Source organism: Ischnura elegans, chromosome 9 (genome assembly GCF_921293095.1).
Source record: "Ischnura elegans chromosome 9, ioIscEleg1.1, whole genome shotgun sequence".
NCBI classification, from domain to species: Eukaryota; Metazoa; Arthropoda; class Insecta; order Odonata; family Coenagrionidae; genus Ischnura; species Ischnura elegans.
Genome location: NC_060254.1, coordinates 14,108,709 through 14,125,522, shown reverse-complemented (window position 1 = coordinate 14,125,522; position 16,814 = coordinate 14,108,709). Strand labels below are relative to the sequence as shown.

The 16,814-nt window shown below is 40.7% G+C and overlaps 1 protein-coding gene across 1 annotated transcript; it reads right to left on the bottom strand.

The window, feature by feature from the left end:
• Positions 1 to 8,239: 8,239 nt before the first annotated feature.
• Positions 8,240 to 12,520, bottom strand: LOC124165890 (uncharacterized protein K02A2.6-like). The gene is made up of 2 exons (XM_046543429.1): positions 12,446 to 12,520; positions 8,240 to 12,093 (listed from the first exon to the last, which is right to left on the bottom strand). The coding sequence occupies exons 1-2, from the start codon at positions 12,492 to 12,494 to the stop codon at positions 8,240 to 8,242; spliced, it is 3,903 nt and encodes a 1,300-aa protein (XP_046399385.1). The 5' UTR covers positions 12,495 to 12,520.
• Positions 12,521 to 16,814: the final 4,294 nt, after the last annotated feature.

The window sequence follows — 16,814 nt, the reverse complement described above, 5'->3', positions numbered from 1 at the left end:
GACGGCCACAGAGCTTATTTGGGAGTAGGATCCGAATTAATACACCTTAATAATGTGATAAAATGAAACAAAACAATTTTTATTCACCGAATTTGATAGAATTAACGTTTTACTATCGTCGAAATCGCTAGTGCACGTTGTACATTTCTGAGTTCTCTCCAAGAAAATATCAATTTCAGTATTAATAATGATATGTTTTGAGCATTAATAATGACTGGTTCATATAATTTACAAACTCATACTAAATTATCCAGGTCAATATGGCTGTCACCGAAGACCACCATCATGGAGAAATTAATTGAGCATTTGCAGAGCCTGCTACCCAAGTACTAATGCATCTTTCCTTGGCCGAATGACAATTTGGTCAGTGCGGACAGTTCAAATAAATCTATGTTTGTCGCTAGTTAAGCGCTGGCTCATCTCCATAAAGTTTGTATCTCGTAAACCACTTCGGAGGTATGTGGTATAGGCTGTTCAGGCATCGAGAAATTAATAATTAAAAAATAAATAGAAAAATATATATGGTATACACTACTCACACATACACGTCATTGTCGAATTCGCACTGTCTCGGGCTTCTTCTTCAACCCTTCCGTGACTGTGCCTGGAAAACTTACGCGAACGGCTGTGTGGGGTATCTCAGGTATCCCATTTATAATTAATAAATTAAGTGTTGTACTTTAGTCTCTCCTGTAATTCAGCATCAAGGCCATTTTAAATGATATAACATCTAGTTTTGCATAATTTATAAACAAATTGTAGGCTACATTTAGGTTTTTGCATTGATTTTGTGCAAAATGGTTGGAGTTTTTCATTTTTTGCTACTGTTACTGTACACTGACTAACATGCCATGAAAAAACAAGAATAAAACGTGCCATCATGTAGAATATTGGCGTTATTGAAGTTGCAATATGCGGAAATTATTTGCATTCAAATTTTATCCCTGCGTTCGTAAAACAAATAAGCTTTTTGTTCGCATGCTCTCCAGATATCTCTGTATTTTAGCCAGTTTCTAATATTTCCTTGTTTATCATTTTCCTTAGGTATTTTATCGCGTTTAGAAGGCCTAAAAGAAATATGGGAAAATTATATTCTTCATTTGGTACTCAATGAAAGTCTTTAGTGAGCGATTGCAGCCGCATTTCACAATGTCATGACTGTGCCGTTCTTCTCACATCGAAATTACTGTAAGTAATGATGGACGATGTTTCATTCAAAGAATATCCCTCCATTTTATGCGGAGAGCATCCGAAATGTCGAAATATAAGTCCAATCCTTTGGGAAGAAGATATTCATTATTTTAAAATAATTAACAGTATTCAACAGCTTAAAACCTGGCCAGTTTCAAATCTTTGGGTCAATGATCCTGGGAACCAATCCGTGTGATTAAAAGTCTGTTACAAATTTGCGCTAGTTTATATTAAATTCATATTTAATGTAATAGACGCCATGGAATTAAGTATTTTATCATGTCCAGTGGACAATTACTGAAGAAAGCCAAAATCATATTCTTCATTAGGTTCTCAAGGAATGTGTTTATCCGTGATCACCAAGTTACATCGAAAGCAATGTATGCTAATCAGATGTGCATTTTACATTTTGTAGGTGCAAACGTAGCGAGCTTATAACCGTCGGAACATCTTCCTTCCTCTCCTCTTTGCTGTTCCTTTTCGCAGGCAGAGTCCTCTATATTGCCATATAATAACTACGAAGTGGAAGCCTATGCGACGACTCGACATGATGAGAGAGTAGTGTTGAGAGAGCAATCTAGAGGACTCTGTTCGCAGGTTTTCACGCCCCCCATCTATTGTGGGCATTTCCTGCAGTAGGTTTTTTCCAATAAGGACGACAGTCAATATCCTTAGGTTTTTCCCACGTTCACTAACATCTTTTTACACTTGGTCAATGGTAACTTTGTTAACTTATAATTTTATCTGTTAATTGAAAATGGACCTTCTATTCCTTTTTATGTTAATTCTCTGCATGTAATTTCATGAGCAACTTCATTTTGTATTAATAAGGACGTATTATTATTATTTATTTTTCCACAAGATTTACTTGGAGGTCTGCTAGTGTCGGGCCTTGCCAAGACACTGCCTCAGGTTACAATTCATTTAAAAACAATCTAACGGTTCTACATGTATCCAGTATTACTCATTTTTGAATGTTATATATTGTATTTATTTTAATTTTTAATTCCAAATGTAAGAGGTGAATGTGTTATTCCTGTTGATGATATTACTACGGGGTTGACCACGTCCTGTTTCCAGATAGTTTTTATTTGCCTTGCGAGGTCTTGCTATTTTATTATTATTATTCCTCGTTTTGCCGACAGTTGACCCTCCCTTCTTACCGCCACCACCGACCCTTTCGCTAGAGTAAGTTGTTCTCCCCCCATCCTCCGTTTACTGCATCATCCCTCACCTCTTGCTTCATTTTCTTTCCTTTTACACGCGCTCATTTGTCCAAAAACTTCCTCACGACTCGACCACGCCCACCTCTTCCCCCTTCACTCCACATTTATACCTCCTTCCCATTCCACCCTTGTTAACTCCATCTGCCTTACATCTTTCCCCGCCTTCATGGTGACCCATCTTTTCCAAAATTTCGAATATTATCTCGGTTTTCGGGTTTCCGTAAACTTAGCCGAATAAGGCCCGGAAGGGAAGAAGTGTTTGAAAGGCATAAAAAAACTGGAGATGGGGAAAAAGCGAAGAAACGTGGTGCTCATAAAGCAGCTGGCATCAGAAGAGGCTGTCAGGAGTAGTTTCGCCCTGAGCAAGATGAATGAGGAATGGACATGTCTGTTGAAATGCGAGGATATTATGATGCTTTTGGCATTTTCTCTTAGTGCTTGTTTACTGTTCGGCCGAGTATGAAAAACAAGTTCTTCGCTTGTGCTTAGGGAAATATAAACATTATAGTACCTCTTTGCATTTGAGTATGAATTCTGTTTCGTAAGGCCTTCAATAATTTAAAGGCAACATGAAGCCTTCGCACACCCTTAGAAAAAATCCTAAAAGTGAGAGGTGCGTTTCGTGGTAAAATGCCCCCCCCTAACCCCGACTCATGTGTGGGTTTGTCACACCTTCGGATTGGTTGGGGTGGAGCTCTACCATCACCTATTCACACTGACCTTGGAGTGAAACATATTGAGTGATTTTAGTCAATAGACAGTATCAAGATTTATAGATTTTTCTTTCGGTTTTTCTCTTAAAATTCAAATATAAAGAAGTGTTTCAAATCTTTTGCCATGAAAATTACAACAAAGAAATATTCTCCAAGGCGTCATTAAAAAACTGTCTCTAAAAATATGCTCCTAACTCCTGTTTTATTATGCAATTATTCTCGAGCAGTGACGAAAAAAAACTGTTTAATCTGCTGGCATATCATATTGCTTTGGGAATGAATGTAAGAGTATCCTTGAAAGTGATTCTGTATGATTCTCTTTGTTAGGAGATGATATACCGAGGGTTACTGAGGCGTACGAGAAGATGAGTTAAAGAGGAAATGAAAGTGAAAGTCACTGCGGGAGAAGAGCGAGCCCGCATTGCCCTTTAGAGCATGGCAAAAAATAAGTTCGGGCTGCTAGAAACGCACGTATGAAAGAATAGAAATAGGAATGGGAGTGGAGATCTTGTTTCAATTCCAGGTTTTTGTGGAATTTTCTCTCCCTTCACCATTTTTTTCATTAGAATCATATTACTGTGTATTTGCCACCAGGTTTTGTTTTAACACTTTTTTCTCATTTAAATACATTTTTATTAATGTATAGCCCAATATTTATTGATTCTCTTCGAGTCACTTGGTTATTTATAGTTGTTATCAGTGTTTGTGGGGGCGAATTTGTCGGAAATGGGCAGAAAACTCAAATAACAGATTTTTGAGGTCCAATTAATTTTCTATTTCTATTAAGTTTTCGGTAACGTTTTATATTCGTTTTTCCGTTAGTATAACAAGTGACTTTCTACGCAGTAATGAGCACAGGAGCAAGGTTTTACAGATGTATACCAAATATTGAATTCCCCATGAAAAAATCATTTGACTTAGCTGGAATTAGAACCCGGATCTTCCGATTTCCGGTCAATAGATTATGTGGTCAATAGATGCGGACAAACAATTAAACTTTGTGGAATATAGTCATGCGTTAATGGGATTGAAAACGATATAGTAATTTTCCACACAGCGTTCGTTGGACGGTTTTGGATCCTCTAGGGTCATCCTTCGAAAGAGTGCGAACAATTCATGTTGTACTTCTGAGAATCGGTCAGTAAGTGTCAAAAGCGGTTGAGTTAGATAAATTTCGTCGACTTTTTTCTTAACTATTGGTTTCTTTATATAGGCCTTATTTCAATCATAGGTTCTGAGTGTGATAAACGCTATCTTATGGATCCTGTGCAGCTCGCAACCACGGGTAGGGTTGCAGGGAGCAGCTATAAAAAATGAGGAAGGGTTGTGGGCACGATAGGAATATTTTTTCATCCAGAGGAAATGCAGATTGCCTCGGCGAGGGGTTGTTTATAATTCATCGGCATCTCACCCCGTCGTCTTCTTCGTCAATTCGCTTCCCCCCCCCCACTATATCTCCCAATATCATACCTATCCACTCCTTTCCCTATCGGAACCCTTCCCCCATCCTCACCCTCCCAATTAGAACGTATCCGCTGTCTGCTCATTCATTCCGCATCTCTACACCTTTTTCGCTCCCTTGCTTTTTGAAATGGGATGTCTCTTTTTTTCCTCCTATGATCCCTTTATTTTTTCCGTTTCATGCTTTCCATCTCGTGTAGGTACCTGCCGACTCCATAAGGGTACCGCCTAAAAAAATACGCACCTTGCTATTTCCTGCTGTCCGTGCCCTTCAGCGTAGAGAGAGAGAGGAGACTGGCTATCGAGAGATATTTTTTTACTCCTTCTGCTCCACATGGCATTGACTAATTTGTGTGACACAGAGTCAAAGAATGAATCGCTACCGCCCTTTTAGTGTAGTTTTGACCATCTTACGCGCTCGCGAACTATTTCGTATCAGTCTAGTCATCGTTAGTGAGTTTGAAATTACTGGCTGAAAATGAGTGAATCATTAAAAATATCCGGGAATTTTAGATAAAGCTTGTCTAATGTAAAAAAAACAAACTTTTACATTGATATATTATATTGATTATGTGTTGAAATTAACAGTTGTTTTACACTTTCTTCAGCTTTTAACTAGTTTGCTTCCAATAATTTCCATGAGCCTAAATATTTCGTTAAGGTAAATATTTTCCGAGACTCTCCTCCTTTCCTGTGACAGATAAAATATAATTTTTGTTCTCATAGCGTCATACTGCTATGTTTGGCTTCATCCCGGTATTTTAAAAGTTGAATTTAAGGGTTGAAATTAGTTATCATAGTTTTGGTCCAGGCTGTGATGCCTATTACCTAACCTTTAACTCAGATATTTAGGTACCTTCCTTCTTAAAACCTATTTTTTGCTCCTATCTATGCGTAACTCAGATAAATAGTGCAAATGTGAAGAGTCTCTGTAAATATGCACCAAAACCAAATTTTATTAATGTTCATGGAGTAGTGGAATCAAATTAGTTAAGAACTGAAGAAAAAATTCTAAGAATACCAATTTCAGCACATAATCATGATATATCCATGTAAATGTTTCTTGCTGTCAATACTGGTACTTCATAATTATTATAAAAATCGTTTTAAAATGCTTAATTTATATAATTTTCTTTAATTTCTTATAGGGATATACGCCAGTAATTACAATTAGGTTGATCTTTGCGCCTCTACATCCGCGCTTCATTCCGTATGATACAATATTTGCCCAGGCTCTACAATCTTCACTTGACTGAGTGAGTAAATAGCAGAATTTTCTCATATTTTCTATTTTTAATGTAATATGTAAATTTGGATGATTTTTCACTTTCTTTCGAGAAAAATAGTAGAGAAAATCATAGGTATGCTTTAGGATGTCTTTCTTACTTTGTTAATTCCTTTTATGAAGGCATTTTCACTACTGCGTGATTAGCTATTTCTACTATAAAAATTTAAGACTTTGCCTCATATTAAGATCCACCTTTTATAAGAGCATAGTTTGAATTGGAGGTTATGTTTTTCACATTAATTTCCACTGATCTTCATTCAAGGTCAATATTCGTGTTTGTAGTTTAGCAAATTTTATCCTTCATTAGAGAAACGTTTCCCGTACCTGCTTACTTCAAAGAATTTGCCTCTCAATAAGAGACAAGTGATGTTTACCATGGAATAGAGCTAATGGAGGACAATATTTGCGTCCATTAAATCAATTTTTTCGCGACTGACTTGATATTATGCTCTTTATTTTTTTTCTCAGCCTGTAGTAACAGGAGTGCATTTGAAAGAGTCCTTTGGTTCCTAATCAAGCCTTCAATAGTTATTCAGAAGCCCCTCGTGGTGGGGCTGAGTGTCTCCCCTTTGATCTCGTCATTGCCAAGGAACCGTTCGCGGTTCGAAAATAAATGGGCGTGGTATTCCTTTTTGATCGTAATGAAGAGTCGTGAATAACTAGTACATCAGAAATTTGATGGGAAATAGCAGGAATAGCAGGAGAAGGTTTACACGAGGAGGTTTATGCATCAGCCCGTGGCAGAGTAGAAGAGCCAGCGATAGTCATGATGATGTAGGGGAAGAATACATCGAGTTCTCCTTTCGGTGTGCTGAAAGCAGGGACCTGGAGCGCTCCTCCGCTCCGCTATACTCCGGCTCCATTGTCGGAGCGGAGCAGTTCAATTCCTACTGCTCCGCTCCGGAGCGGAGCGACGACAATGGGACTTAGGTGCTCCACTCCGGAGCGGAGCATTTCTTGCGAGAACTCCACTCCAGCAGGAATGGAACTGCTCCGCTCCGACAATGGAGCCGGAGCATAGCGGAGCAGAACACAAACATCAATGCTTCGCTTCTTGGCGGGAAATCGACGTATGCACGCTTCTGCAGCCGTGGAATGCATCGGATATTCCCTGCGGCTATTTTTATGTTGAGTTATTAGTCCACATTCTACGTGATTAGCGGTATCATTTAATACCAATACATTTCAATTTACAAATAGTATTAAGTAAAAAAAAGTATTTGTTTCAGGCGTGACTTAATGGAACCTTCTTCACACGATGAAAAGTAGAGATTTAAAAAAAAAAATTTTGTGCGGCTGTTTATTCTGTCTTCCGTGCATTTGTACCAGACGATGACGTGCCACGTCGAAACCTAGGTCGTAAATTAAATATTTATGCGGAATTAAAAAGTTTTCTTTACTTTTCATTATGTAAAAAATAATTTTCAAATTGGGCAGTCCAATATGTGTTCTACTAAAATACCTTGTGTTAGATACTTTTGAATAATAAATAATGATAGTGATAATCTTAAGGATTAATACAATACGATAATCGATAATCGCTATCTATGTTGTTTTATAATTTGACAGGCTTTGTGTCGCCATTTTAATAATTTATTAATTGTATTATCGCAGAATAAAATACTTTGTCGGGCGATATTAAAAAATAAAAATATTTAATCTAAATTATTTATCTAAAATATTTAATAAAAATAATTAATTTTAAAAAATAAATAATATTTTCAAAATTCTGGGATATCTTTTTTTTTACGATGCCATAACGTAGTACGTTTAAAATATTAAGGATGTGGCCCTTCGTTGGGTGGAAAGAGCATTTCTAATGAAATTTTACAATACATAAGTACTTGGATTTAAAAGTAATATATATTTTAACCAAAGCCCATGATTTTTTTCCGAATAACATGCTTTGTAATTAGAGGTTCTTCTGAGCTATGTCTGTCTGTTAAACTGAATTCCGCGATAACACCTATTTTGAAATGTAGTCTTTCTTTCCCAAACAATGCAAGCATTTATTTACAAATGGTATATCTTTTGTACATTTACAAATGTACCGATTTTTGTGATACAATTGCATAACAGTTGTGTGTTGTTGCCGTAGAAATAAGTAAACTCCGATCCGGGTTTCGGCCTTTTTATTCAGTAGCCACCAAGGAACTTTACACTGTCTGGTTTTACAGCAAAATAACCCCCGTCTGCCGCAAGACACGGCCTTTTATATCCGTCGCTCCCGCAGCTCCGCGACCTCGGCGCCCGCTGTCTATCCGGGGTTGTCATTAAATGGGGCCTCCGCGACGAACCCGCCACATCTCTCCTTCTGAAAAAACACTGAATAAAACAGGGAAAGGAACAGGGAAACGGGTCTAAGGAGTGTATCGTTGAGGGGGACGCACAAGTCGTCCGTATCTCGTCCTGAATACTCCCGTCCCTGGTGGGCTGTGGCTCTTCGCTGTAGACTCGAGGTCTGGAAAAAATGCTTCATAATCACTCGAAATACTCGGCTGCCGTTCAGCTAATGTCAGCGCCACCCAATTCCTCCTGATGACTCCACTACCCGTCTCAATGAGATAGGACCGGGGATGGCCCGACTCTCCGACAACCGTTCCATACTCCCGACGATCTCTCACCCAAACGGTGGCTCCCGCAGGCAATAGGGGTAGTTCTTTCGTCCGGTGTCGTCGGTCGTAGTTCCTCTTCTGTCTCTCCGCGATGACCTTATTCTTATCCCGTAGGACCGTGAGGCTGGGCCATTTGGGATTCAACTTCGTAGGATGAAATGGCAAAGTCGTTCTCAGCTTACGTCCCATTAGTAGTTCCGCTGGGGAATACCCCGACTCCATGGGCGATGCACGGTATGCAAGAAACCCCAACCACGGGTCTCTTTCTTTCGCCAGTATGTTTTTTACCGTTTTCACCGCTGCTTCCGCTAGTCCATTACTCTTTGGGTAGTAGGGACTGCTAGTTACGACCTCCATTCCGTATTTGTTCGCGAATTCCTGGAACTCTCTTCCTCCAAACGGTGGCCCATTGTCCGTTCGGACTACTTGTGGGATTCCGTGACGTGCGAATATTGATTTTATTTTCGCTATCACGTTCGTGGCCCGCGTATTTTCCAAATACGCGACTTCAGGGTATTTTGAAAAGTAGTCTACGATGACTAAGTACTCACGCCCTCTGCTATGAAAAATATCCATTCCCACCATCTGCCAGGGCCGTGCCGGTGTCTCCGTAGGTCTCAACGGCTCTACTCGCGATGGACGACGTTCGAGACATTCCGGGCACTTGCTTATCATTTCCAGTATTTGATGGGATGCTCCTGGCCACCACACCGACTGCTGCATCCGCCTCCGGCACTTTGAAATACCTAGATGACCTTCGTGGATACGGCTCAATATCTCTTTCCTCCATGATTCCGGGATGTAAACCCTGGTCCCCTTGACTAGTAGCCCGTCAAGGAGGGAAAGATTTGCTCGTTCGTGGTAGAAGCTGGTATCCTCCAACAGCAGTTTCTCTTTACGTGGCCAGCCTTCTTTCACATACTTAGTTATTCGTCGAGTTCTTTCATCTTCTCGTTGCGCTTTCAACACTTCCTTCATGAGTTTGTCGCTCATTGGTAAATCCGCTTTCACAGCTTCGACGTACAATTCCACGTCTTCATCGGTGAGAATATCGCCTTCTTTTGGGGTTTTGGAGATTGGTGATAGTGAGAGAGCATCTGGCGTATACAATTTCTTTCCGGGAACATAAATTACCTCATAGTCGAAACGCATGAGGCGCATACGGAAACGCTGCACTCTGGCGGACAATTCGCTGAGGGGTTTTGCTCCCAATAGTGCCACGAGTGGTTTATGATCCGTACATAGAAGAAATTTCTTGCCTACTAAATAATTTGCTAATTTTTCACACGCCCAGGTAAGCGCTAATACCTCCTTTTCCAATTGGGCGTAGCGTCTTTCGGTATCTGTCAACGTCCGTGACGCAAAACATACCGCTCTCCAATCACCATCTGACTGCCGCTGCTCTAGTGTAGCTCCCAATCCATATGACGATGAGTCGGCTAATACTCTTGTCGGTCGATTTGTCTCGTACATGGCTAATGATGTGGCACTAGTTAATCTTTGCTTGATTTCTTGGAAAGCTTTGGTGTGCGTAGCAGCCCATGGCAAAGGCTCTTTTTCCCTCATCAGCTCTCTCAACGGTTGGGTAACATCCGCCAAGTGAGGGAGAAATTTCAGATGATAATGCACAATTCCAAGAAATCGACGTATTTCTGCTACCGTTTCGGGCTGCGGCAATTTCTCTATTGCCGTAATTTTTTCAGGATCTGGCTTGATTCCATCCTCGGCCGATATGACATGACCTAAGAATTTTGTCTCTGCGACCCGAAATCGGCATTTCTCGCGATTCAACGTGATCCCATTTTCTCTAAGACGCTGGAGGACGGCGTTCAATCTCACGTCGTGCTCCGGCTGCGTCGCTGCAAATACGAGTATGTCATCCATAACGTTGACTACTCCCTTTAACCCCGTCAATGCTTCAGACATTCGTCTTTGAAAATGCTCTCCAGCTGAAGATAATCCCATCGGCATCCGGTTAAAACAATACCTTCCAAAAGGGGTAATGAAAGTAGTCAGCGGACGGCATTCCCTCTCTAGCGGTATTTGGTAGTATCCTCTGCAAGCATCCAATTTTGTGAAAATTTTCGCTTCTGAAGCCTTCATCAGTGTTAGACATTCATCCACGGTTGGCAGTTCGTGCTGTTCTTTCCGAATGCATTTATTTAATTTAGTGAAATCTACACATATTCGAACTCCTCCGTCTGCTTTAGGCACTACTACCATGGGCGCGCACCACTCCGTCGGCTCTTCTACCGCCGTTATTATTCCTTCCCCCACCATTTTCTTGATTTCTTTCTCAACCTTATCTCTCAATGGCAAGGGCACTCTTCTCGGCGTAGATACCGCATAGGGCACGGCTTCATCCTTGATGCGAATGACGTAAGGTTTCGGCATTCTTCCTAGCCCACGAAAAAGTTCCTGGTAATTTTCTTCCGGATGGCCAGTTGTTATTTCTCGCAGCCAAGTCAAAATTCCCAGGGATGATATAGCTGGACGTCCCAAGAGCGCATCTTCAACTCCATTCACCACGAAAATCTCGTCCTCGTACACGCGATCCTTCCAACGTAGAAGTGACCGGAATTTTCCTTTGGCCTGCAATCTGCTTCGATTTGGGCCGCGGAGGAATGTTGTGGTGTTTTCGAGTTGTATTCCCTTCAACGTTTTAAATAATTCGGCGCCGATGACAGTGACATCCGCGCCTGTGTCGACTTTGAAGGGGATTTCTTGGTTACCGATGACGAGTGAGACCCTCCATGGTTCTTCTCCCGTCGAAATGCTTCCCAAAAAGAAATGGTCGTCTTCACCCGGTAGCCGCTTGTCAATTTCAGCAACCGCCTTCGTTCTGCAAACTGCTGCCCAATGTCCTTTCTTTTTACAAAGGGCGCACGCAGATTGACGCGCCGGACATCGTGCGAAAGCGTGCTGCGGCGTTTTCCCGCACCGTGGACATTTGCGACCACTCACCTTCATTTGGTCGGGTAGGGCGGCTGTTGACGTCGATGCCTTCTGGTGCCGTGGAGCCTTCTTCCGCACCACGTCCACCTCAGATCCTCGTGCCTGCGAGTGGACTGTTTTATCTTCCCCTGAGTTACTCCTTATCAGCGTCTGTTGCCTGTGCACGTCTTCTGCTTGCCTCGCCTTTGTAACGGCTCTCTCCAGCGTAAGCTCCGGATCCAATTGTAGGGCTTCGGACAACTTGGCGTTCCGTAAACCAACTACCAGACGGTCCCTCACCAATTCTTCACGCAGGGTGCCAAATTTACAGTTTTTAGCGAGAATATGCAGATTACGAACGAATTCTTCCACCTTTTCGGTCTCTCCTTGCAGTCGCTTGTTGAAACGGGCACGTTCGTAAATTATATTTACCTTCGGGACAAAATGCTCTTCAAACTTTCCAAACACGATACTGTACTTCTTTTCTTCTTCCGCCGATAGGTTGAAGGATGATAGTATATCGTCCGCGTCGTCACCCATTGCATAAATCAATGCGTCGACTTGCTCATCTTCTGGCTTTTTGGCGAGTCCAGAAGCTCGTCTGTACCTCTCGAACCGTCGACTCCATCTTGGCCAATCTTCCGCCACGAAGGAAAACTGCTGGGGTATGAATTTAAGTATACCGGGACTAGCCACGGTGATAACTTTACGGGAGTCACCCGCAATGCACAATTGTGCGAAAAATCCACAGGGAAAAAATCATTCGCCTTGACCGGGAATCGAACCCGGATCCCTCGATTTCCGGCCGAGTGCTTTAGCCAGTTAAGCTACCGAGGCGTCATTCTTCCCTGTGGAAATTTGTGGACTATACCGGAATAGTCCACAAATTTCCACAGGGAAGAATGACGCCTCGGTAGCTTAACTGGCTAAAGCACTCGGCCGGAAATCGAGGGATCCGGGTTCGAATCCCGGTCAAGGCGAATGATTTTTTCCCTGTGGATTTTTCGCACTGCTGGGGTATGGACCAGGTAGGACCTCCTATCCCTTCGACTTGCTTATTCGACATAATAACACACCTGACACCATGTGTTGTTGCCGTAGAAATAAGTACACTCCGATCCGGGTTTCGGCCTTTTTATTCAGTAGCCACCAAGCAACTTTACACTGTCTGGTTTTACAGCAAAATAACCCCCGTCTGCCGCAAGACACGGCCTTTTATATCCGTCGCTCCCGCAGCTCCGCGACCTCGGCGCCCGCTGTCTATCCGGGGTTGTCATTAAATGGGGCCTCCGCGACGAACCCGCCACAAGTTGTATTTAAACTTTTTGTATACAGATGATTCGCAATTCAGTTGTAATAAAAAGGCAAAATACAAGGGAAACACAAATTTTCAATACCTTTGTAATAAATCTTTAATTAATTTTAATTATAATATTTAGATTGTAAATTGATGGAAAATTGATATTTATAACTATAGAAAAATAATAGCATAATTTCATAATTTCAGACGACTTTTATTCATGAAAATATCGTAAAAATTATGGCATGAAACGGCCTTGGTAACCATCAGTTGTTGATTTTTTACTCAACAGAGAGGATCACAATAAAATAAAGTTTAGATTCACGAGCGCATAACTTCGGAATACGCTCTTTTTCTTGCTCATAAGTGTGAAAAACATCAACAAAAAACAAGATAAAATATCTATTTATACCCTACAAGGCCAGTTAGTTAAGGCCAGGTATATGGCAGTATTGTCAAATATTCCATCTATCATCTCTGAATTTTATTGATAGCTAAGAATAGTATGTAAAACATGTAATAATCAACTATAAAAATCATGTTCACAAAATTAAATTATTTTATTAGTTTATTATGTTTCTCCAATGCCATTAAAACCCGCATAAATAATAATCATTGTGAATTATTGTTGCGGCCAGGAAAAAATCTACATTATACACGTGAAAGATAAAAATCGCAGTTGGCGTAATTGCTGTGAAGACATTATATAATATGTTGAAAGGTTTTACCTACGTATTCTTAAACGTATGCTTAAAATTTGAAACATAGCGGAAACTAGTGCATCACTTAATTTTGATTTCCAATTAAATTTTCGTTATAATGGTTGATTTGGCTATGGACATATTGATGAATATTAGCCAAATTTTACAAGGGTATCATTATGCTAAGAATCCGATATTTCTTTACAAAATGATGTATTCTAAATAAAAATGTCACGAAGAGAATTGCTATTAAATATCGCTGTGCCATCACGTGCGGGTAACCCTTCATTATATTTAATTAAGTTTTATTGTGGGTATTTCTATTAATAATTAATTATGGTTAATTCTCTTTGGAAAATACGCACTTCCAGGTGGCAAAAGAATTTATGAAACAAAATTAACACAAAATTAATACCGGAGCGGAGCAGCATCATAGCAATTCGCTCCGCTCCGAGGAGCTCCGACATGCCCTCCACCCGAGTGCTCCGCTCCGACATTGCTCCGACCTACTCCGCTCCGCTCCGGCCGGAGCGGAGTGGAGCACCCCGGAGCAACAATGAAAATTCGCTCCGCTCCACTGCTGCTCCAGGTCCCTGCCTGAAAGAGATATCACAAGATTGGCCTTACATTGCGCATCTAAGAGTTTTCTTCCAATTTACAGTATGAATTTCATTTACAGTACAGCAGATTTCAATTCTTTAGACCCGTGGACATTCGGGGCAACTTCTTTTTTAGGGAATAATCTCCGACAATGAAACGCAATTGAGGAATTATATGGAACTTTCTTCCATTAGTAGGGACAGAAAACCGTTAATATGAGGCCCCCACCTGGGATATTTAGCAAGCATTAATCAAATGAATATTATGACTTAAAAAGAGAAGATAATAATTCTGTACTTTGTCATTCTTGATTTAACTAACCTTGGGGGCTTATCGTCGGTCATCGCATCCCTTACCGCTGCCTAAAGCCTGAATCACACGATCATTTTTTCGCCGCGTAAACTGATCACTATCGCGATCACTAGAGTGATCACTCGCAACATGATCGTCGCCGGGAATCGTTTTTCGCGATCGCGATGAGGATTCCCATCGCTATTTTTCATCACTCGTCCGGTAGCTTTTTCCGTCGCTAAAACCGTCTCTAAAACCCCATATCAGCCAATCAGGACGCATGCCCGTATGGAGCGATTCCCGCGCAACTTTTGACAATCGTGGGAACGGAATAGATAAACAAACACGCTGTATATTTTCGTTATGCGGGTCCCATGACAACGAGCTGTGATATATGTAGTGATATGAAAGCCAACGCAGGGAGGGACCGTGTGATTCAGAAAAATGATCACTAGAGTGATCACTTTTCGCGACGGAAAAAATGATAGTGTGATTCAGGCTTAAGTGCGTCTATATACATGCATTCTGAGAAAAGCATTTTTTTAATGAAAACTCTTTATTTTGGTATATATTTTTATGCTATCAGGTAGGTCAAAAAATTTGGATTTCATAATCGATAAAAGAACAATGATGTGTTTTAAATATCACCAAGTATACTTCTTTGTGCGTACAAAGTAAGACAACATATTTAGTGTAAATATTTTTTCATACATTTTTTTGGGAAGGACTGAGACGTAGTGAACCACCAAAAGGACTATAGAAAAAAACGGTGGAAGTAAGGTATCTCCTTCAGCTACATGGTACCATCTCTAAGATGCTTTGAGATTGGTTTTATTAAAAGAGCGCTTCACATAATATAATATTTTCGGTCCCACATAATTTCCGTACAAAATAATGTATTCGAGTTACAATATTTTATGCTATGCTATTCGTGATACACAGAGCGTGTCACCCTCGTTTTGATATTTCTCCGTTATTTTTCTTTATTTTTTGTAAAGTAGCTGTACTTAGTTTCCGTGTTTTCTCTAACAATCAATGAATGTATCAAAAATACGTGATATAATTTCAAAAGAATCTTAAAGCATTCTAGAATATTGTCTATCTGCATCATTGCATGCGCCGATGAATGCAACATATGCAGTTTTAAATTTATCATCTATTCTATGAAGATGAATTGCGCTGCTTTTAAAAATGTGTTTATTTGTAAATTGTTACCACTGCATCCCGTTAGCGTTGTTCAGGACTTGTGAAATTCGCGATCCCCTCTCAATCCTCCAGCCATCTTAAAATTAACTACTGTCTCTCTCAAGAGTCTATCTGCGTCATTGCTTGCACCGATTAATACTAAATATGTGATATGAAATTTTTCCATCTATTCCATGAAGATTACCATCTTACTGGGGGATTGCGTTATTTGATGGACCTATGTAACATGTAATATTTATAATCACAGATATTCTAATATTGGATGTTCCACTAATACTTATTATTTCTATATATTATTTCTATATATTCCGAAATACTTATTAGTCTGACTCAGGTTTTGACACTCTATACTGCGTCATCATCAAAGGCACTAACTAAAACATTTGTGGAACATGCAATATTAGTGCATATGTGATTATGTAACATCAAGATTAGTTGAACTGTATTTAAAAAGCTGTGCAAAAATATTACCATAATATTTCTTTAGCGTTGTTAGGGGCTTGTAAGATGCGCTATCCCCTCTTAACGTTCCAGCCATCTTAAAATGCACTTCTGTCCCCTTGGTTGATGTCCTTTGACCTCCACGTCGTTTTTTCCGTTCTATTTTTGTCCTCTCCCGGTCTAACTTTCCCACTCTCTTCCCAATTCTCAGGGATGCTGTCGCTTCCCACGCCCTCCGCCGTCAATTCCCACGGCCTCCCGTGTCTACACGTTTTTCCCATCCGTCCCGGTCTCTCCTGCAGGTACCACCCGCCACCCTCCTTCCCTCTTCTTCCGATCCCGTGCCCTCACTGCAACCTTTAAACCGCAGAGTGGCCTTCCCTTCTCTTCCTTCCGCATCCCCTGCCATACGCCGCACCACTCCGCTGCACACCGTCTCTTTCTTCACATTTTCCTTCTTACCTTCTCTTATTGCACTGGATTCGCGCCCCCTTTACCTACCGGTGTTCTCTAGCTATTTACATAGATCATTCTCGCTTTTAATACCGTTTTTCATGAACATATTCACCTATTCCCCATGTATGCTATTCCCTGCATAAAATAGATATATTCCTTGAGTGAAGTCGATTTGGTCCCCGAATGTGGACCAGATAAGGCACCATGTAGGGCCCATATGTGGTTATGAGTCACTCTAGTGTTCAATATAATTATTGTTTTTGTGTAAAAATTAAATTTCGCTCTTAAAGTCTGAAAGTGGATTTTTTAATACAAAACAACGATACCTCCCCAGTAGAACACCAACCTAATCATCTGTACTCATTATTACACTCATGTATCCATCAAAATG